Source organism: Acipenser ruthenus, chromosome 15, assembly GCF_902713425.1.
Source record: "Acipenser ruthenus chromosome 15, fAciRut3.2 maternal haplotype, whole genome shotgun sequence".
Classification (NCBI taxonomy): Eukaryota; Metazoa; Chordata; class Actinopteri; order Acipenseriformes; family Acipenseridae; genus Acipenser; species Acipenser ruthenus.
The window spans coordinates 34,017,480-34,039,888 of NC_081203.1; the positions used below are offsets into that span (position 1 = coordinate 34,017,480).

General features: G+C 46.6%; 1 protein-coding gene across 7 annotated transcripts in view; it reads right to left on the reverse strand.

Moving 5' to 3' along the window:
• LOC117421966 (E3 ubiquitin-protein ligase TRIM9) overlaps positions 1–14,666 on the reverse strand; it is a 28,349-nt gene extending 13,683 nt beyond the window's left edge. For 4 of the 7 annotated variants that reach the window (XM_034927445.2, XM_034927443.2, XM_034927444.2 and 1 more), the window contains exons 1-3: positions 13,679–14,666; positions 2,845–2,940; positions 14–136 (exon numbers count right to left, since the gene is read on the reverse strand). In XM_034927445.2, coding sequence (XP_034783336.2) covers positions 14–136; positions 2,845–2,940; positions 13,679–14,515 — 1,056 coding nt within the window. In that variant the 5' untranslated portion in view covers positions 14,516–14,666. Of the gene's footprint in view, positions 1–13; positions 137–1,821; positions 1,876–2,844; positions 2,941–13,678 lie in introns of all 7 variants that reach the window. The other 3 variants (XM_034927441.2, XM_058986562.1, XM_034927440.2) reach the window with 1 other exon arrangement.
• Between the last annotated feature and the right edge of the window lie 7,743 nt (positions 14,667–22,409).

Consider the following 22,409-nt stretch of genomic DNA (forward strand, 5'->3'; position numbering starts at 1 on the left):
AGCAGCAGCTTACCTTGAGTTTGTGCTCGTGCTCCTTGTTGACCCGGGACAGTAGCTGTGCTTTCCTCCGGTTGAGCGCGTCGATGAGAGCGTCACACTGAGCCACCAGACAGGCCTCGAACTCCACGCTGTTCTCCTGTAAGGAGAAGAGACCAACTAGAACCAGACTGACCCGGAACCAGACAGACTAGAACCAGACTGACCTGGAACCAGACAGACTAGAACCAGACTGACCTGGAACTAGACAGACTAGAACCTGACTGACCCGGAACCAGACAGGTTAGAACCTGACTGACCTGGAACTAGACCAACTAGAACCTTGACTGATCCAGAACCAGACAGACTAGAACCAGACTGACCCGGAACCAGACAGGCTAGAACCTGACTGACCTGGAACTAGACAGACTAGAACCTGACTGACCCGGAACCAGACAGACTAGAACCTGACTGACCTGGAACTAGACAGGCTAGAACCAGATTGACTCGGAACCAGACAGGCTAGAACCAGCTGTGACTGGATCACAGGCCCAGAACAGCCCTTCAGTAAAACTGCAAAAGAAACCCAATAAAAGAGCAGACAGATGTTGACATGGCCAACAAGACCAGGAGCTTTCTGTCCTCAAATCAGCATCAGCGTGATTGTTTCTGAAAGGATTCTAAACGAATATGAAACCATTTCACACGACTTACAAGCCCCTTCACTGGGTGCGTTTCTCCTGTCTGAAAAACAATGTGCTGATGGCGATCTGAATATAAAAAGCGCTGAGAATCTAACCAGCACTTCAAAATCATTTATCTGATTTCACAGCTAAGTCTCTTTTTAGTTTTACTGTGGAACAAGTAACACACCAGACACGACTAGAATAAGACTGCGCTCTCCCCCACCCCACCCCCAGACCCCCAGACCCCCAGACCCCCCACGCACACCCCATGAAGCACAGGAATTTCAGTACCCTAGAATATCAACATCATTTGCCCAAGGCATTTTAAACAATTTGTGTCGGGGGACTATGACAAGAGAAAGCATCATTTCATCATCACCACGTACCCATTCATTGAGCTGTTTCAAATGTTTAGCAACTTCGAACACGGTTACTGAACACGTATGTTTTAGATGCCTAACATCCCAGGGCGATACATTGCGGGCGGAGGCACTTGGTCTGACGAGTGCCCAGAAGGGGTCACAGTAGAAACTTGTGATGAAGAGTGCAGCGGGTGTGAGAATTGCACCACCACGCACACACCAGCCATTCTTAACATGCTTGGGTTTCGACAAAGTAGTCAACTGTGGTGTCACCTAAATATGGATTGAATGAACAGTTACAAAGAAACAAGGAAGGAGAGAATGATCCAGGAGAATCAGATTTTATTACGGCTTCAGGAACTGGAAACTCATCAACTGGGACCAAGACCGTATTGCCTTCAAGACAAGACCGACAGACCGACAGACCGATAGGACAGACAGACAGCAGCAGTTAGGGTGAGGGGCTGGGCTGTTTCACTGCTATCAATATAATAATAATAATAATAATAATAATAATAATAATAATAATAATAATAATAATAATAATAGTAGTGGTATTTATGTTGAAGACTCACTGAAGCAAGTTTCTACATAATTTATTCAAAAAACTAAATGCCTTTTTTTTATTTGCTACTGATTTTTCAACACATAAAAAAATAAAATAACATCAATGTTCTTTATTTGGACGGTAGACCGTGTTAAGAATGGCTGAGCAGTGGAAGGTGTTGCAGTGCCCAGGGCCAGTCCTGTCCGTGGAACGCTGCCCAGCTCAGACCTCCTCCCTGCTGGTCCCTCACCTGCAGAGTCCCCCAACCTGACGTCACTACCGGCCTCCCCGGGGCTTCTGTGGGCTGCACGAGGGAGAAGAAGACGGCGTGTACAGAATCATGTGAGGAGATCTGTGCACATCTCTATAGCACCATGCAGGGCGCTGGAGATCTGTGCACATCTCTATAGTACTATGCAGGGCGCTGGAGATCTGTGCACATCTCTATAGCACCCTGCAGGACGCTGGGGCTGGAGATCTGTGCACATCTCTATAGCACCATGCAGGGCGCTGGAGATCTGTGCACATCTCTATAGCACCATGCAGGACGCTGGAGATCTGTGCACATCTCTATAGCACCCTGCAGGGTGCTGGAGATCTGTGCACATCTCTATAGCACCCTGCAAGACGCTGGAGATCTGTGCACATCCCTATAGCACCATGCAGGGCGCTGGAGATCTGTGCACATCTCTATAGCACCCTGCAGGACGCTGGAGATCTGTGCACATCTCTATAGCACCATGCAGGGCGCTGGAGATCTGTGCACATCTCTATAGCACCATGCAGGACGCTGGAGATCTGTGCACATCTCTATAGCACCATGCAGGACGCTGGAGATCTGTGCACATCTCTATAGCACCATGCAGGGCGCTGGAGATCTGTGCACATCTCTATAGCACCATGCAGGGCGTTGGAGATCTGTGCACATCTAGTAGAATTCAATCAAACAACTACCACATGTTCCCATGTAATGACATCAGGTAACAAGAGGCTGTTTGCAAGGGTGCTCCCCTATAATGAGACAGTAGTTAACTTGTAACAGCAGGATCCGATAGTAATTAAGCTATTATTACAATGTTATTACATGGCTATTCATGCCCTGTACTTAAAAGTGCTTGCAGCTTTCTCTCTTTAAGCTGTCTATCATGAATTAACCGTAATGTAACATTCTGCAGAAAGCCAAGGAGACCAGCGCCTTCAGCAGATTGCACGCCGGCCCAGGGCAGTGGTGATGGAGGGGTGTTGGCCCGGGCTGGCCTGTGCACAACGGTACCTGAATCTGTTGGACCATGTTCCTCAGCTGCACCAGGAACTCCTTGGCTTCCTTGGCCCGGTCCGAGAGGATGTTCAGAGCCAGGGACAGCTGACCCTGCGGGACACAGAAAGGGCAGTGAGTTCAGAATCGTGAAATACAAAGATGTTCCCCATGAACTCCCAGATGATTTCCAACTCAGTACATACAGCATGACGCATGGCACATGAAGCTCTGATAGCATTTAACCCTCTTAGCGTCGATTCAGCTCAACGGCCCTTATTACATGACACCTCTTCAACAGATGGATAGATTCCTGTAAGCAAGCCTCCCCCATTCCATGTTTGATTTTTGTTTCTCTGTACATTTCGTTTTCATGTTTTGAAATCCCTTTGGGGGAGCTCTGCATGCAATTCACCACGCAAGAGAAGCTGGGAAGGTAATTGCTGCCTCTATTGTATTGTATTGCAGCCTCGTCATTCCCAGCTGTGACGTGCAGCACAATGAACGCAGGCTGTTGCCTGGGTTACTGCCTCTTTATCCCCAGCCCGCCACCACTGCAGTGCATTATTATAGCGTTAATCACAACCTTCACACTCCCTCTCACTCTCCCACCTCCTTAACCTCCCCTTCACCCCTCCACCCACGCTCTGTTACTGTCTCCCGCTTGTCCAGCAGCCAGCCTCTGTCCTCTCGACCTGTGTATTTTCCTTCAGTATATCTTCCTTCAGTTTGTGAGTGTGATGTTCATAGACGGTCTGAAATTTAGAGCAGGGGCTCAGCGGCCAAGGCGTCACACCTCTCTGAGGAATAGTAAACTTCTAGACTAAGGTTGGCTGCGATATGGGAAGACAATGGCTGCAGAGGATTGGGCATCCGAAAGGCGTTACCCAGTACGCCCAAAACCCTGACGCTACGTGCAGCTGTATCCACCACCAGAACCGAGAACCGCAGGTGTGACCGTTTAACTAGCAAAGGGATTTGTATTGAACCCAGGTGGTAAAAACCACCCTCCTTCTTGGTTACACCAAGAACTAAGCATAAACATACACACCACCGCCAACTGCTGGACATTTCATGCATAACAACCCACTGGAGTGAATTGCAAATACCACTAAAAACAGTGCAGTACCTTGTGAGTTTTCTACACCACAGCAGCGGCTCTGGGATTTCTCAGCATGTTCTTTCTATTCCCAGCCCTGAAGGAGTCTCTCCCAGGATGCTGCTCTCTCTCTGACTGTGGCGGGGTGCAAAACCCTCACTTGTAAATAGTGTTTATTTCTGAGATTTATTTAGTGTTAATCTATTTTGTACCAGACCTTGCTTTCCTTCCCTCACATTCTGCAGTATAAATGCGCAGAATTCCACCAGCTACATCAACACCAGTATTATCTTCACCTTCTTATTAAAGTGTGTTAAATGAATTACTCCCCACCCCCCTCCCTAGGGCTGTACACTCACTAACATGTAAGAATTTAAGCTCTTTACCTAAAGGCTTTGGGGGTAATTTAATGAGGCTAATGAAAGCTAATCAGATAAGCGTCTCCTGCTTATACCGCTCAACTTAATCACTGCTGCCTTCCCCTTATTAATAATATCCACGCTCTTATCATGTCCCAGGAATCTTTCCATCTTCTGTGTCTGCGATGGAGTTTCATTTTTAAAATAAGCTCACAAGGAAATGTTCTTCTGGCTTTAAATGATGAAAATCTTCGATTTACTCAGTGAATTGTCTGTGAAATGACCTACAGATCTGGCTGGCTGCACCTCAAACACACTGCAGGGTGCAGGGGACTGAGTCGAGGTCAAGGGAGGGTTCAGCTGAGAACGAGAGCTTGGGTTGAGTGTCTGACCTGCTGTGCACAAGACCTGAGATTATAGATGCCTGAAGTTTCCTGAATTAAACTTTTAGAAATAAAGCAAGCAAGCAAGGCTGGAAGTTCTCCAATGCTCTCTGGGGTTTCTACAGCAGGCAGTGAGGAGGTCAGCATGCCCACATGGAACTGACTGTGAGTGAGTGAGTGAGTGAGTGAGTGAGGGAGGGAGTGAGTGCCTGAGTGAGGGAGTGAGTGAGTGAGTGCGTGAGTGACTGAGTGAGGGAGGGAGTGGGTGAGTGAGTGAGTGAGTGAGGGAGTGAGTGAGTGCGTGAGTGAGGGAGTGAGGGAGGGAGTGAGTGAGTGCGTGAGTGAGGGAGTGAGGGCGGGAGTGAGGGAGTGAGGGAGTGAGGGAGTAACTGAGTGAGGGAGTGACTGAGTGAGGGAGTGGGTGAGTGAGTGAGTGAGTGAGTGAGTGCCTGCCTGCTTGCCAGCACTGGCTACGACGGGCCATCACAGTGAAAACACTCCTCGGATTGAAACAACACCAGGACAAAACTGAAGACAAATATATGCCACAGTCGCCCACTCCAGGGCAACTAAAACAACTGACCCCGGGACGGCCTGAAACCTGACACTCGCTGCCCTGTTGGGACAGATATTAGTAGACACTAAATATTTCCGCTGGGGCTGCCTGGGAACAATGTTCTAAAAACAACAAACTCAGGGCTCAGCAGTTCCAGCCACAGCACTGTCAACCGAGACAGCGAAGAATGAGAGTCAGTGGGCTGCTCTGATCAAGCAAACACCATGAACTCTTCTGTACTTGTACAGGGCTGCAGTGCATTTAACAGCACGCTGATGGTTTGGGAATACAGTCTTGCATGTAGGTGTGTTTGCATGAGCGTGCTGGTCGACCTCTTCTGCAGAAATATCTCCCTGTGTGTGTGTGTGTCTGTGTGTGTGTGTGTGTGTGTGTCTGTGTGTGTGTGTGTCTGTGTGCGTGCGTGTGTGTGTGTGTGTGTCTGTGTGTGTGTCTGTGTGTCTGTGTGTGTGTGTGTGTGTGTCTGTGTGCATGTGTGTGTGAGGGTGACTGTGTGAGTGTGTGTGAGTGTGTGTGTGTGTGTGTGTCTGTGTGTGTGCGTGTGTGTGTGTGTGTGTGTCTGTGTGTGTGTCTGTGTGCATGTGTGTGTGAGGGTGACTGTGTGAGTGTGTGTGAGTGTGTGTGTGTGTGTGTCTGTGTGTGTGTGTGTAAACGCTGGCAAGGGGCAGAGGGTTGTTGTGTTTTGTTTGCTTGCAGGGATTGCGCCTGGTTTAATTAGGCTGTAAACACTTTGCAGAGGTCTCTTGATTATACAGCCGCTCTGGCTGATTTGATGTTGCGTTCTCGCAGCTATTCATTAATTGCCTTCATTGAATTTGGTTGCCTAAACAAACAGCTCAGCAATCAGGCTTTGATTATAGTAACAGGCAAATCACACCATGATTTCTCTCTGAAAACAATTGCCATTTTCTTCACATGCAAATAAAGAATAAAATAACACAGAGGGTAGGATAATCCTCATTACCTCCATGTGAACCCAATTAATTAGGACCATGTGAAGTCAGTTAAGTGTAGGAGCAGGTGGTCTGTTTGGAACAGCAGGAGAAAAAGAACCGCGGGGTTCAATCTGGAGCTCATGATCTGTTCCAGGATTGCATTCCAAATTAACCAGAAATATTAATATTTCAATCAGCGGTGATTTCCTGGGCACAAGACTAAAATCAGTCAGGGCATCTCTGGTAACCTTTAGATTGCCTGGTAATTAACGTTTGAGTATCAGAGTAAAAAATGAACTTGGTGTAGATGTGACGGGTGCACAGTTAGGAAGGAGTGGACTGGTCCTGTTCAGAGAGATCTGGGCAGCCCTGTTCCTGTTCCTGTGCCCGTGCTCCCTCCCTGTCGGCACAATCGCGTGAGTAATAACGCAGTGGGAGTGTTGCGTAATCCAGAACCCATTGCACCGTGTGTTCTGTAACTCTCCTCCCCCCCTCACGTCAAAATCTGTTGCCAGGGAACCGAGGGTGGCAGCTGCCCTCCCCCTTTCCCCATCTCCTCCCCTCCCTAAGAAACCAGCTCAACCGTAACAGCCATGTAATATTAACAACCACAGCACGCCTGCAGCAAGAAAGACTCATACGACAAAACTGAACCTGATTTAAAGTGCGTTCCACGATCCTCAGTGCAGAGTGAAGACCTGTGTATTGAGACCTGATGCAATCAGGTGATTCCGCACAGCATCGTTTAATCCTAACCCATTAGCAGCGTGACCCTTGCTATTTCAAGACAAATATCCTGGATTTCTACATGTGCAGGACAGCATACAACGACGTTCCAGAAATTACATGGATAAAGACTTCTCGTTTTTTTAGCATTCCTACATTTTTCGGAAAACAGCAGCTCATGTTTAATTGCTGAAAGCAATTTCGAACACAGAAAGCACATCAGCCAACAGCAATAGAAAATGCTAGTGCTTTCAAAGGGGTTTATTTCCACAGAGAGAACATGGCTTTGTGTGTTACAATGTGAGTTATCCACACTGCGCTAACCAACAGACATTTAAAATACAAAGAACAATAATACAATGATGCAGTAATGTGGCTTTGTGTCAATGCTTCTGGTAAACTCAAGTGCAGGATCACACGTGGGACCCTGATCATCCCTGATCTGAACAGCAAGGTAAGAGGGGCTTGTGTAAGCACTGTGTGCATGGAGCTGTCTGTGGTGCTGGAGCTGAGAACCCTCTCTCCTCAAGCAGAGCCCTGCTGTGGAGGGTGAAGACACAGTCCACTCTGAGCCACCTTACCCTGCCCTGTTTCCATCTGCCACTGGGACTGGGTAGAAAGCGGTTTCAAACCGGCCCTGTTTGTTTCCATTAGCAGCAGACAAATGAAAAATTTAAACTAGGACTTCGTCAGCCCCAGTTAGGATCAGTCTGGAGACGCTACCGAATGCATTTTAACTAGTGACTTTTTAAAAAGCCTGTTTTGATGAATTCTGTTAGTTTGATATTCACGAGACAGCAGGGGTGTCAGAGTGCCAGGAGGGTACGAGGGCAGCTCACAGCACACAACCCAAGGGGGAGCACAGACCCTGCAATCTGGACACTGCACTCTCAAACTCTCAAACACTGGGCTCTGGTGTAAAGGATCTAAACAGCACCCAGATACTAATCCCAGCACCCCAAAACTCACAAACCCATTCTAATGTGAACCTCTACTTCGCATTGTCTTCAGTGATGTTAAAAAATCACCCAGGCAGATGTATTGCTAGCGTTTAGATCATTAAAATAGACCCCACCTATTCATAAAAATGTGTAGAGACCAAGCCACTGAGAAGAAGACATTCCAATACAATATGATGCAGTACTGCGCAGTGGGATCCCTCTATTAGGACCGTCAGAGACACTGACTAAGAGTCCTGATTGAGTGTAACGCGGAGCCCGGCTGCTGTTATTCACTGAACTGGAACAGAGGCAGACCTCCAAGTTCACAATGACAGGCAGTGGTCTAAATGTTGATGTTTCAGTAGAAATCGTTTGGGTTTCTTCTCATCACAGTCCCTTGGCAATCCCAAAGTAATTCGAATCCTCCTGCCCCGTTCTAAATGAAGTTACCATTGGAGTCACCTTATCATGAACAGCAATTAGGATCCCAAAACAGGAATAGTCGAGGAATTCAGGTTTATCCCTTCTGTCTTTCTTTCTTTCCTTTCTTCCAATAAGGAATGCTCTACTTGCTCCAGGCTAAATGGCTTTTTAATTCCCAGGATTCATAGAAATTCAATACTGCTGAGCCGCAGATGGGAAGGCTGTGCTCTGCCCGTTCTCTCTTCGCTTCAGATGATCTGACACAGCCCCTAATAGCTGCCCCTGGCTATGGGGAAAGGGCGCCCGCATCAAAGCACCTTCGCTTCTGTAACGCTCATCCCCGCCACCCCCCCAAACTCCTACTGGATTTCAACAACCACATTTATTCGTACTTGAATTCTTAGCCTGTACCTAATTTTAGAGAAGAGCATATTTTACGAACCACGTATTCTCTTCCTGCAGTGCGTCAATCATGAGTATTTGTTGCTTCTGCGTTGATTTATTTCACTGACATCTGTACATACTAAAACGCTTTACTATGCCACAAAATGACATACTGATGTCTAACAGATGTGGTTTTCAAGACGTTTTGCAATTGATCTACTGGAAATGTTCTACGTTTGATTGAACCTGTGTGTTGAACCTGTACAATAACAAAATAATGCAACAGTTTATTTGTCTTTTTGTTTTTGAGCGTGCAATCTAGACAGGAAGGTGATGTCAGACCCCCCTTCTAAACCACACCCCTCGAATTCCTCGTCTTGATGCAGAATGGTTCCCATGGTGACCGAGGCCACAGTTCCGGGGGCGTCCAGCCTGAGTGGTTTATTTTGATCACACGTGGACACGCGTCTTTCTATTCTTATTTGAGACAATGAGAATGCAAGAGCAGGACGCTTGAGCTACTGCAAGGCATATTGCCCCAGGAAGCTAGAAAAGCCTTCTGCTGATCACCGAAATGCATGCGTGTCACTTCTGTATGCAGTGAGTGCTGGCTGACGTGACTCAGTATTCCTGTACAGCAGCTTGCCATAAACCGAAGCCTGGGGCAGCTTTCACATGCCACTAGCAGCCTGTCTGTTCAGTCCAGCTTCATTGTATATGAGGTAACTAATTAAAAGAAAAGGTTTGTCTCTGAATCACTCAGGCTAGCTGACCTGATTTATGCAAAGCTACACCGTTCTGGCATGGAAATATTGTAAAAACAGGCGGAAGGAATATAGCTGGTTATCCTGCAGCCTGGCATTCTTCATTTATTTATCTGATTTGCTGTTGAAATAGTGAGAGCCATTTAAATTCAAGGGGGCACTAGCTGGCCTGTAGCTAGTGCCCCCATTGAATTTGCAAACAGATTTGCAAAAGCTAAATCTGTTTGCAATTCCCCATATAGATAACTTAAATATACCAACAGCAACAGGGGCAGGGCAGACTGGCGGGCAGATCCCTCTGATTAGCCTACAGCTGAGGGCTGGGGAACAAAGCACTCGGATATGGTGGGAGTCAGTGTGCATCTGGGGGGGGGGGGGGGGGGGGGTTTGCATTCAGTGTGTCCGTCTCCAAGCAAACAGGCCCTGAAGAATGTCAGATGCCTTGAAAGCTCCCTGCTTGCAGAATAACAATGCGCAGTGCCTTGAAGCAGCCCTGTGCCCAGCTTTCTGAGACACTGGTGAGGGAGGAGGCAGGAGCACAGGGGCGGTGACTCAACAGCCCGTCCGGTGCTGAACACTGAAGCAGGAGATTACTGGTGTTGCACATACTCCCAGCTTCACTCTGAAATGAACGCCACTGTGCATTTGCTGTGCTTTGCCATCAGTAACGATAGCTTTTACAAAGCTCTGCAATGTGGTTTACCTAAATTCTGTGATGCTTTGCTGCAGTAAGCTACAATAAACTGCTATAAGGGGGACTCCATTGACGGCTGTAACCCTGACCATGTGCATTATGACTCAGCTTTGCCCGGTGCCTCAGAACCTGTGGACCCAGGTGCAGAACCCAGCCCAGAGAGACTGATGCCTTTCCCCGGTGAGCTACAGCTATAGCTCTCTTCAGCAGTGAAGCTTCCATGAATCCTATGCTGTGCCCTGCTGACACAGTGGATCTGAGGAGTGCTGAATGGAGCAGGCAGTGGGCGTAGCTGTACAGGGGTTAAGTTGACTTTAACAGCAGAGACACTTCCAAGAGGCAAATCACAATCATACAGCTGAATCGCTGCTTCTTATAGTAAAAGGACTCAACTCAACAAGCTGTCTGTCTGCAGTGTTAGACGACTCTGATGGATCTGAGGATCTGTCTGTATCCTGCATGCTCAATGATCCTGTATATACAGTCCACCTGACCCCTCTGTAAAATACCCTGTTTAGGTTTGAGATCAGGGGTGTCCCATCCCGGTCCTGGAGGGCCATTCCACTGCAGGTTTAACAGGAACAGGGACAGAATAATAAACTATTCAGGAATGTGGGGTGTCATTCAGAATGTGGACCAGTCTGTTATTTGACCTCTTAATGTCTTCAGTACTTGTATTAGCCACCGCTGCAAATGTTTCAGTGAAGCGGAACTTACCTGCACTGCATGCCACTGCCAAATGACTAGGGGACTGCTTATGGTGCTGCACAGTGCGGTCTGGATTTATTTCTAGCACATCCGAATTGAAGTGGAAGCAGCAGGAATATTCTCCGCCCCAATGGGATGGTGCTGCCTATTCCTAAACCACTGTGTCAGAACTCACTGTCTCTTCCCCAATACCGCATTCACTGAACCAGGACTCTGGACAATTCACTGGTTTGGATCAAATTCCAAAACACAATTGATCGTGAATAAAGACTGAACCATGGCGCTCTAATGGATAACCACAGCGTCCCATTGCCTTTGGTATGGCGAAATCTGATTGCTACCATCGGCTTGCAACCTGTCAGTGCTTTGTCATTGCTGATCTCATGCTGAGCGGCCCCACACATTATTTCCTCTCTTTTCTAATTCCGATTCCAGGGAGCTGCGTTGATCACTGAAGCAGGGAGTGCCGCTGCTGCTGCCTTTCAGGGAGACAAAGAGACCCCCGGCCCCCGGACTCCCTCGCCATAGCAACGCTGTTTACACCAGGGAAAGGTCACCAGCCTCCCAGCAGCTCGGTATCTCTGATCCTCAAACACACTTGCACGCAGACTGCAGCCTCCTCAGCATCTGACCCTGAGATTGCACAACTCTTTACTCTGCTGGTCTAGACCGTGGCAAAGGCAGACCATGATACTAAAGCAGAGCTGAGCAGAATTGTAATGCTCAAGAAAAGCCCAGCCAAGCTCACCAACGCCTGTCATTTACTACCCTCCAGTTCATCGTGTATGCTTGAGATTATGTTTGCAATGAGATTTTGTTAGATTTTTAGATCATTTGAGCTGAAGCGATCTCCAGCAGCTATGCACATTCATACACGATTATCTATGATGACAGCGCTGCACAAAACAGTCAACACCAAACTAAACTCAACTGCCAGTAAATTCAAAATAACCTTTTTTACAGGAATCTTGACCATGTGGAATAACCGTCTCGTCCCCTGAGTGAGATGAATTTCCATACACATCTCCAAAGGCTTTGTTAAAAACATCCTTTTTTGTTTGTTTGTTTCTTTTTTTTTTTAAAGAGTCGCCAACTGTGTTTTGCATTTTTGCAGTTCCCCAGTCAGGACAGATCGTACCACAGGTAGCACTCTATTGTATTCTGTTGTATTCTGTGGTTTACGGTAAAGGCTGGTATTGCTTTGAGGAGAATACCCCGGGAATGCTTATATCAATTCTAACACAGCACTGTAGGGAGCATCAATCTGACAGGGTGAGGCGCTGGGTAATCCATAGTTTTGGACGGCAGAAGATTTAAGAAGGTGATTTACTCCACCAGCACTTGGCTTGTTTTTTAATGAGCCACACTGTAAAGGGCTCTCCTGCTCTCATGCTGTCTTCCAGGTCAGGAGATCAGGGTTTCCAAGCAGGAATGTGTGGAGCATTAGAATCCAGTCCTTTCAGAATGGACAGAAGGACGGGTAAGGGGGCGGGGTCTAGTTGATCTACGATGGGCCTTGCTGAGCAGTGCAGCCTCTTCATGATCCCAGCATGTTTCTTTACTCTGTAGAAATGCAACTCACTCACATTGGGCTGCGATGTTTCAGCACAAACTGGAAATATTTCAGTGTTAATTCTATTCTCCTTTACCTGCAGTACTCAGAGGTATCCCTTACTCCACATCCACATTGCAACGTGAATCAAGCAGGTACTGTAGTTTGCTCTTGGCCTGTAATACAGTAGCACTGTCATGTAATATGGGCATGACAGATCTAGATGTCTCCCTGCTGTGTCCAAGGCTCTCATCAGCACAGGACTTCACTTACCATGCTGCTAGTTTTTTTAATGGTTTCTGGAGAAGACCCTGCTCATCAGTATGGCTCTTTGAACCCAAGTGTTGGGCAGCTTGGCTCTGAATATTGGAAACTCATTATTAATGCAAGACAGACGCTAATCGCCTTCTGCTCTGACTAACTGGAGAATGGATGAACGAACGACTGGAGGAATGAAGACAGCAAAGCCGCTCTCTCTCTCTCTCTCTCTCTCTCTCTCTCTCTCTCTCTCTCTCTCTCTCTCTCTCTCTCTCTGTCCAGCCTCACTGCTAAACCATTTTTACATTGCATCGATTGTTGTTTTTTTTAGAATCGATTATATATTCTGCTGAGGAAAAGTGCAATTATTTCTGCTATGCAGCTCTGGTTTAATTAGCACTCAAATCGTCCGAGTCTACTCAAGATACACTGTACTTAATATTTATAACATACAGCTAAAGCCGGTATTCACTTTGCCGTCACTGGGTTGAGTTTAATTATTACGCACAACGACCCCTTCGTCTGGGTGCGGATAACTATGTGTTCTACTTTGCAAATGTTACAAGCAAGACTCCAGAATGTATTACATTAAAGTCTGGTTGGGAGAGTTACTGCAATACTGTTACTATCTATGACATGGTTATACGTATCTGTTTGAGTCCGTTCACCCCCTTCCCTCGATCTGAACAAGATGATGGTATCTGCTTTTGTGATTCCCATTGCAAATATGTACACGTTACCTCATCTGCAGAGTACTGCAGCACTCTTTAAAGCTCTGTGGTTTACTGTAAACGATACATTATGAACAGTTTATACTATATGAAATTATAGTGCTTTTACGCTACCGGTAATATAGTGTTTTTTTATGGGAAAGTATCGTATTGTAAATGTTATGGGACGCTGTAAGTAGAATTTCAAGAACAGTTGCACAGAGCAAAAGTCCAGCAAACATAATAATAATAATAATAATAATAATAATAATAATAATAATAATAATAATAATAATAATAATAATAATAATAATAATCTTGTGCTGTGTTTAACAGTCTTACCTTGTGCAGCTTCCACATCGCTCCCAGCGCCTTCACTTCGTGACTGGAGTGCTTTCCTTCCTCCAGGCACTGGTAACACACTGGGATCTTGCACTGGACACAGTACATGCTGTGGTTCTCCAGTTCGTGCTCGGTACAAGTGGAGATTTTCCGGGGGCTCAGCCTGCGGGTCACCCGGCCCTGAGCTGGAGGTACCAGGTGGTGCTTGGCGAGCGGGCCCCGCGGAGGGTGGCACCGCAGGCGGCACGGGTCGCAGTAGAAGACGTCGCACTGCTCGCACATTACCGTGGCCTCCTTGGGGCTCTTTTCGCACAGCTGACACCTCAAGGCTGCCGCTTTGCTCTGCTGGTACCGATCGACCACTCCTTCCAGCACCCTGTTCTTGGGGAAACCGCGGAGCCCCCGGTCGTCCAGAATCAGGCTACGGTGGCACTGCGGGCAGGTAATGCAGGAGTTACGAGGGATGGGGGGCAAGGAGCCAGGGTGCAGAAGCAGGTGATGCTGGGGAGGGGGAGGAGGGACGGTTGGGGGGAAAACCCGCACCCCGTTCGGGGACTTCTGGCAAGGGGTGGTCGGGACACTAGCGAAGCCCCCGTACGAGCCGTAGCCGCTGTCCGCCTCGCTGTACAAGCTCATTTTATCCAGATCCAAGTAGTCATAATCGGAGACCCCCGAGCCAGAAGCCCGGCTACTCTGCGGAGATTCGGCGTCAGGGGTCAGGACTAGAATATTCCTGGCGCACGCCAAGCAGATGTTGTGAGAACATGGTAATATGATGGGCTCCCGGTACAGCGATCCGCAAACTGGGCATTTTAATTCTTCTTCCATTTCTTCCATAGGTGGTTGGGTTATTTTTGGAGGTAAATAAAAACAGCCTACTTTGTAGGTGAGCAAGTTTATCAAACGTTGCACCTCAGTAAACCCCGGCAGTGGTTTAGCGTCTGCTGGTCTATAGCAAGCTGCAGCGCACAGCACCCGGCTCGGCTGTCTCAAGCTGCAAACCGGAGCGCGCTGTTATAGGGGCGACAATCTAACCCGCAGCTCCTGAATTGCCTCGCCCCTGCTTGGGAACGATTGGATAAGGAGGGGGTGAAGCGAGCTGTCATTGGACGCTTTGTCTTTCTGTCTCGGTTAGAGACCCCCGTTTAGGTTGAGTTGCAGATAACAGTGACTGTAGCCGCAAGGGGCATGAATCTAGGACGGGGGTGTGTGGTCCAGCATCTCTTTGGAGACTGGAGGGTATTTGGGACGCTTGGGAACAGCTGCGCTAAGCAGGCGAATGTGGTGAAATGCGCCCAGTTGACACCTGTTTGTTAGAGACGTGCAATACAGAATTCATCACTCCATATCCTGTGTCTTTATTATTTATTGTACACAAGAAAAAAAAAAAACCTTTTTGATAAACGCATCAAAACATACAAATATATAAACAAACGAGAATGAATATTAATTGGAATCAATGGTCATACTTCATTCATTAACAATGATCTCATTTGGTGTATAAATACATTTAGCCACATTAGCTTTTTAGCAAGTGCAGTTTTGGCAGCTGCTTGGTTTATTGCTTTCTCGTGTATTTGGATTGCATTGGAGAAACAAACCGGATCCCGTGCGATCTGTAAACAGGCTAGCCTGTCCTTCGCATCACTGATTCGTTTGTTCTGGAGGGGGGTGCCGGTGTCTGGTGTGTAGTCTGTGATATTTTACAGTTGCATCTCCCTGTTTCAAGTCAGTTTCATTCATAATAACATTGTAATTAGCAGTAAATACACATGTATTTACCAAAATAACTGCTATGTAAATACACAGTAATTAGACACAATGCAAAACTGGCCCGCGCTTATGCGGGAAATTTCGACAAGAGGTATTCTCTGATCACCGATAAAGACTTCTAATCGAAACGTCAGTCCTATTAGCTTCTTCTGGTATTTCTGATGTGTAGGACGTTTGCTTTCCTGTGACAGAGAAGTTTGGTGCCACACGTTTGTTCCCTCCCCTCCTCGATTATTCATTTCGAAGCGCTGGCTCAGCTTGGCATGCGCTGTCAATCACTGCCTCCGCACAGACACCTGAGTAAGCAGGCGTGGCTAATGGAGCTACCTGGATAATCATGAGCTGTGCAGAGGAGAGGTGAGGATTGAATGGGGCCAAGCGGTTCATCCTGTGGGTTATATTACAGTATACATATGCCTTTGATTAGTTTTGAAGTTAATTGCACGCCCAAGCGTAATTAACAGCGTCATTTTAATGATGTAATACTTCCTGCTAGGTTATGCGTGAATGAAACAGTAGTGAAGTCGTGAATCCCAGTCCGTGTGACGGTGCCGTCTCGGCTGTGGCGTGTTTGTCATGGTGTCGGAGTAGCAGAGGTGTTCTGAAGCGCCCGCTCCCTCCCACCGCTGTGCCACTCATGGAGCCCACACGCGCGATTACTCACTCTCTTACCAGCCTTTCATAACGTCGCTTTGAACACGGCATGCTGGTTTTGTGAATGCCCCTAAATAAAAACGAGTCAGCATTAAAAAAAATCCTACACCATGACAAACATGCCAAAAAATTCATTTTTTTTTAAACAAAAGACAACGTTCTTAGTGAAAGTTTATAATTACAAAATGAAGAAAAAATGATTGAATGCAGGTGTTATTAAAAGTTTGAGTTTTTTTTTGTTTTTTTACGTCTCATTAACTGTGTATTTTTTTTTTTCAGTAAGTCAGTGATCATTGTGGTAAGTGCCAGTTCATGAGCTATGTGCTATGGGTTTGAACACAGCCCCCGGCGATTTTACCTCCTCAAACTGTGGACACATCGGGGCCAATGGGACCGTGGGATCCCCAGGACAGATCGGCCACTCGGCACAGGGAACCTGCGCTCCCCTGACTGCATGACTTACCCCATACACCACGTGGTCTTGCTTATACCAGGTGAGCATTGACGTCATTGATGAAGACACGTTACAGAAACGTTTGTCATTGAATTAAGTTTATTTTAGAATTACTGCATTACTACCTTATCTCTTTAAGGAACAGCATTCTTTTAAAATCATTAAAGACATCTCTCACCTGAACAAGAAGAGTTTCTATAGCAACTTAATAGCAGCTTAATAGAGATACCAAAATGCAGTTTGAGTATACTTTGCATTGGTCCTTAAGCGGCTGATGTACTGTATGTGTCACCTTGTCCAGTCATGGTATTCTGAGTGACAAATACAGGCACAGCCTGGTCCTGTGGAGACTGGTCTACAGAGAGTAGGCAGATAGTGGCGTTGAGGAGAATCACGTTTTATGCAGCATGTGTGTATGTGAATGGAAACGGGAGTCTTGTTTCTGCTTAATTAATCTACTTCCAGGAGATTGCTCACCCAGCCATTCTCACATTAGCCATGCATGTCATCACAGAGTCCCATTGATGACGACTCAGAGATCTCACATTCCCACACATTCAACGCAAGTCATTGTCTACCGTCAGCAGCCATTCTCAGGGCTGGATCACTGCAAAAAACAACAACAACGCTGTGTCACTGTGCAAGGGTCAAGATGAAGTCTGACCAATGCACCGTCAAGCACTGAACCATCTGATTGGTGCAGCACCATCGCTCTTCCATTGAACTCCTCGGAGCCAGACAGGAGTCCCGACAGGCTTCACTTCTCTTTGACAGCTTCACTCGCCTCCACGCTGGAGCAGCTGGGAGTGTCTGCATTGCACTGGGAGACAATGATCAAGCCACAGCTCAGAAGAGTTAGCCAGCAATGGGCCTGTTCTGCTCTGCATGGTTACCCACACCTCTCTGTGCTTCTGTACGCTCACATCAACACAGGTTCTTATTACTGCTAGAGGAGGCTGCCATGGCAACCAGCTCATCTGCCACAGCAAAAGAGTTCCAAACAAAACTCTTGAACTCGCTCACAAATGGCGCCTCGTGCATCTCTGCAGATCATTCCTGAATTCTTAACAATGTATCATCTTCTGTAGTAAGCATTTTCGTTTGCTTTGTTAATATGATATTTCTAGGTCTGTTTGAAAGAAACACACAACACAGTAAGTGTTCAAGGGTGTCAATGCTAGGAGAGGAAGCCCACACTTCTCTCAGGATGTGTGTCTGTGCTGCTTGTAGATCCTGGGGTCAATCCTCCCCCTCCCACTGTACTGAGAGGGGTCAGGAGACACACAGGGGAAGAGGTGCTGGAAAACAGTGCACACATAAATAAATAACGAACTAAACGAAATAATGCAAAATATATCAAGAATGAAGATATCAGTACAGGCAGAACGTCAGTGAATAATGAAGATTTCAATACAGACGGAACGTCAGTGAATAATGAAGATATCAGTACAGACAGAACGTCAGTGAATAATGAAGATATCAGTACAGGCAGAACGTCAGTGAATAATGAAGATATCAGTACAGACAGAACGGCAGTGACGCAGGCTGAAGGCATGCTTTCAGTGAAACAGGGAGTTGGGCCTTCTGTTTCAGTCCAACAACAACTTGTACTGGTCTGTCCTAATAATAGGATGCAGGCTTCTCACAGCTCTGAGTTTCCATGGGAACAGTTGAAATAAGTAACCTTGTTTTTGAATAGCAAAAGTGTTCGGTTACAAAAAAAAACAAGGAGCAGATGGAGAACCTTCCCTGTACTGAGGACACGGAGAGGGACAGGCTGGGCAGGGTATCTGTACTGAGGACACGGAGAGGGACAGGCTGGGCAGGGTATCTGTACTGAGGACACGGAGAGGGACAGGCTGGGCAGGGTATCTGTACTGAGGACACGGAGAGGGACAGGCTGGGCAGGGTATCTGTACTGAGGACACGGAGAGGGACAGGCTGGGCAGGGTATCTGTACTGAGGACACGGAGAGGGACAGTCTGGGCAGGGTATCTGTACTGAGGAGGTGTACCTGCCAGCCTCTTCTCCTGCTGTTCCCAGCCGTCTATCCCAAGGACTGAGCTGCACTGTGAGGACAATGACAGACGTGAAAGATGCACGCTGCAGTATCTTTAAGCTGAGATGTGTCCGGTGCACAGGGATTCAGCTCACAGATAACAGAGGCAGTGCTTTGACAGCTCATCTGCAGCAGGGCATCTTCTCTCTGGGGAGACAGGCTCTCTGTAGTCCTGTGGTTTCTATGTAAACTCCCTATACAAGCTATTTCCAAGGCTGTACAGTCTACATTTAGTGGAAACGCTTACACCTTCTGTGTAAACGCATCTGTCAACACGTTTTCAATGAAGGTCTTCCTTTTGTATTTATTTCAACATCTTCAATTGATTTTAACATAGATTATTCAATTGCAGCGGTTTGCAATGCATCCAGATACTAAATGATGAAACCTTTTTGAAACATTACAAAGATCAATGCATGACCCGCATAAAACAGGACACTTTCGGTTTGATAGAACACTATACCATGGCATTGTATGTTCAGTTACTATTTCGTTTGCTTAAAGCAAATTGATTAAACTGTAACTAAGCACATGTGTCGTCTGAGCTGTTTCTGCAGAATGGGTTCAACTGTGCTGTTTCTCTTGAAATCTCAATTCTTCTGAGGACAGCCTCGAGTCTACTCAATGGTTCTATACTACGAGAGAATGCAGTCTACTCAATGGTTCTATACCATGAGAGAATGCAGTCTACTCAATGGCTCTATACTATAAGAGAATGCAGTCTACTATAAGGGCTTACATTTTTGGAACATCTTATAAACTAGAAGCAGGCATTATGCTTTTTTATTTTGAACGGTGGTGGATGCAGTGACAAGGCAGACGGTAGCAGCTGTGTGTGTGTGTGTGTGTGCTTGTTTGTGTGCGTGCACGCACAGCTGCTCTATCCCACCTCGCCCAGCAGGGGACGCTAATGAGCAGTGGCGGATGGAAGCAGATTGGCCACAAGCGTGGTGTCTTCTAGACAGAGGGGCCCGGCAGCCACGGGTTCCACCGTCAACTCTGATCTCCACGGGGGCAGGTGGTAGCCATGGCGACCCGCCAGTCCGAATTACAGTTTTTAAATTGGCACCATCTGCTTTCATATTCCTGCAGCACGAGGCATGCTGGGGGCAGCTGCTCAGCACTCTGCATGTCTAAGAAACACAGACCATACGAGTCCAAGCTAACACTGGCAACTCTGAGAGTAATGGAAATCTATAAGCCTAAGACTTGAATGATGTCATTACTGTCAAGAGACTCAAGAGAGAGGGGCTGTAAAGAAGATACTCCATTCCTTTAACCCCTAATGGGACACATGCTGGTGATCTCAAGGCTGCAGCTGCTGTGCAGGTGAACTGCAGCTCACCACATGACTGCAGTGTTTCCCTACAAAGAACCCCCAAAATAAAAACACTATCTTAACTATAGTGTTATAACCCATCGATTGCACATTAGGATTAGGGTTAGGTAAATTGTTATAAAGCAACTACGTGTTTATTACAAAATGACATTTTAAGAAGCTGCCAATGTGGCTGAGTTTTTACAGTGTAATTACCAGGTTACTACATATCCTATTACAGTGCAACGACAAGTGCCATTCAAGTCCTAATACTGCACAGTTTTGGACGCAGTAATTTTTCTTCAAAAAATACTGCAATAGAGCATAACTGTTTATTGCAGTTAATGCTGTTGAAATGTGTGTGGGGGATATCGGTTCCATGTGTGCACTGACTGGCTTGTTGACAGCACAGCACTTCACTGGTGCATGCAGGACTCATTCCAGATTCCTGCTGCAGAGCGCCTGTACTCTCCCAGCTTTCCAATGAACGCTCCTCCTTGCTTGTTAATAAGACAATGTCATACAAGGTCATCACACGAAGCCCATACCTTACACAGCTCTGCACACCGAACCTCCCCAAATATCAAGGCTGCCTCCCATCTCCCAAATCCAATAAGGAAGGACATCCAGGGTTACACAGTGTGTGTGACACATTTCATGTGATCAGTCCAACCGAATGTATAGTTCAGCTTATTTGCAATTGAAAGTCAGATTAACAAACATTCAATGTTATATGCACGACCCCCCCCCCCACACACCGACTCACACACTGACACACACACACACACACACACACACACACACACACACACACACACACACACACACACACACACAGAGACACACACACACACACACACACAGACACACACACACACACAGACACACACACACACACACACTGACACACACACACACACACACACACACTGACACACACACACACACACACTGACACACACACACACAGACACACACACACACACAGACACACATACATACACACACACACAACCACACAACGAACGAACCCTCTCCTCACAGCCATAATGAAACAAGACATCTCCTTTACGGTGGTATCCTGCTACTGCTGACACTGAAAGAAAGGCTCTTTTTCCAGACAGCGCTGCAGTGGATTACCAGCGTTGGGTATTGGTTTCATTGGGATCCGAATGGGATGTCATAATATGACAATGATCCCCACGGTCGTATCAATCTACCAATGACAGCTGCCCTTGAGCTACCATTGTCTCCTGGTACAGAACGGGTGCATAGCCATTGTGATGCCACTGTCCCTGATTCCACTGAAGATCACTCAGGATTCCCATGCAAGGCAAGTGCATGGGGAATGAAATGTGATCCCCGCCCAGACAACCTGGACTGGAATCGAAGCGGTGACCTGGAGGGGAAAGGTTTCGTATCTCATTACCGGTCCGCTGAAGGACTCCAAAATCAATACATCTCTGTGGTCTCCTTCGTTTAAAGAGATGCTCTGTCGTTTTTTTGAAGGGCTCCTGAGAAAGCAATTACCTCAGTACTGCAAAAAAGCAGGGCACATTTAATGAAGAGACTCAACTGTTTTTGTCTTGACTGATACCCAGGAGTGGTTAGTTGTGCATACGATCCGTGCAGGGCAGTAATCAGGGTAGTGAACCGAGGCGTGGGGTGTATTGTATCGTACTGTATTGCATTGTGTTATTTGTCCCTGTTAGCGTACACTGACTGCAGTCATTGTTTTGCTGTTTCATGTGGGAGATGAATGGAGATGGTTGACAGGCACAATGAATTACCGGGAAGGCTGACGAAAGCAAGGCAGGTTTATAAACTGCAGTGGCTAAGAAGGAAATACGCTGTGAGCACGGAGCATACTGCACAGCGCGGTCCAGTGTGATCTATAGCTTGATGAAACCCGCTGCACGCCTGGCTGGCGTGATGAATGGGTCTCAGGGTTACAGTGTCACAGTGCTGAAGATGTGATGTGTTGGGAGGGGTGTAGATGTGATGTGTTGGGAGGGGTGTAGATGTGATGGATGAGGGGGGTTATAATAAGAGCAGGTAATAATAACAGAAGGGTTATAATAAGAGCAGGTAATAATAACAGAAGGGTTATAATAAGAGCAGGTAATAATAACAGAAGGGTTATAATAAGAGCAGGTAATAATAACAGAAGGGTTATAATAAGAGCAGGTAATAATAACAGAAGGGTTATAATAAGAGCAGGTAATAATAACATAAGGGTTATAATAAGAGCAGGTAATAATAACAGAAGGGTTGTAATAAGAGCAGGTAATAATAACAGAAGGGTTGTAATAAGAGCAGGTAATAATAACAGAAGGGTTATAATAAGAGCAGGTAATAATAACAGAAGGGTTATAATAAGAGCAGGTAATAATAACAGAAGGGTTATAATAAGAGCAGGTAATAATAACAGAAGGGTTATAATAAGAGCAGGTAATAATAACAGAAGGGTTAT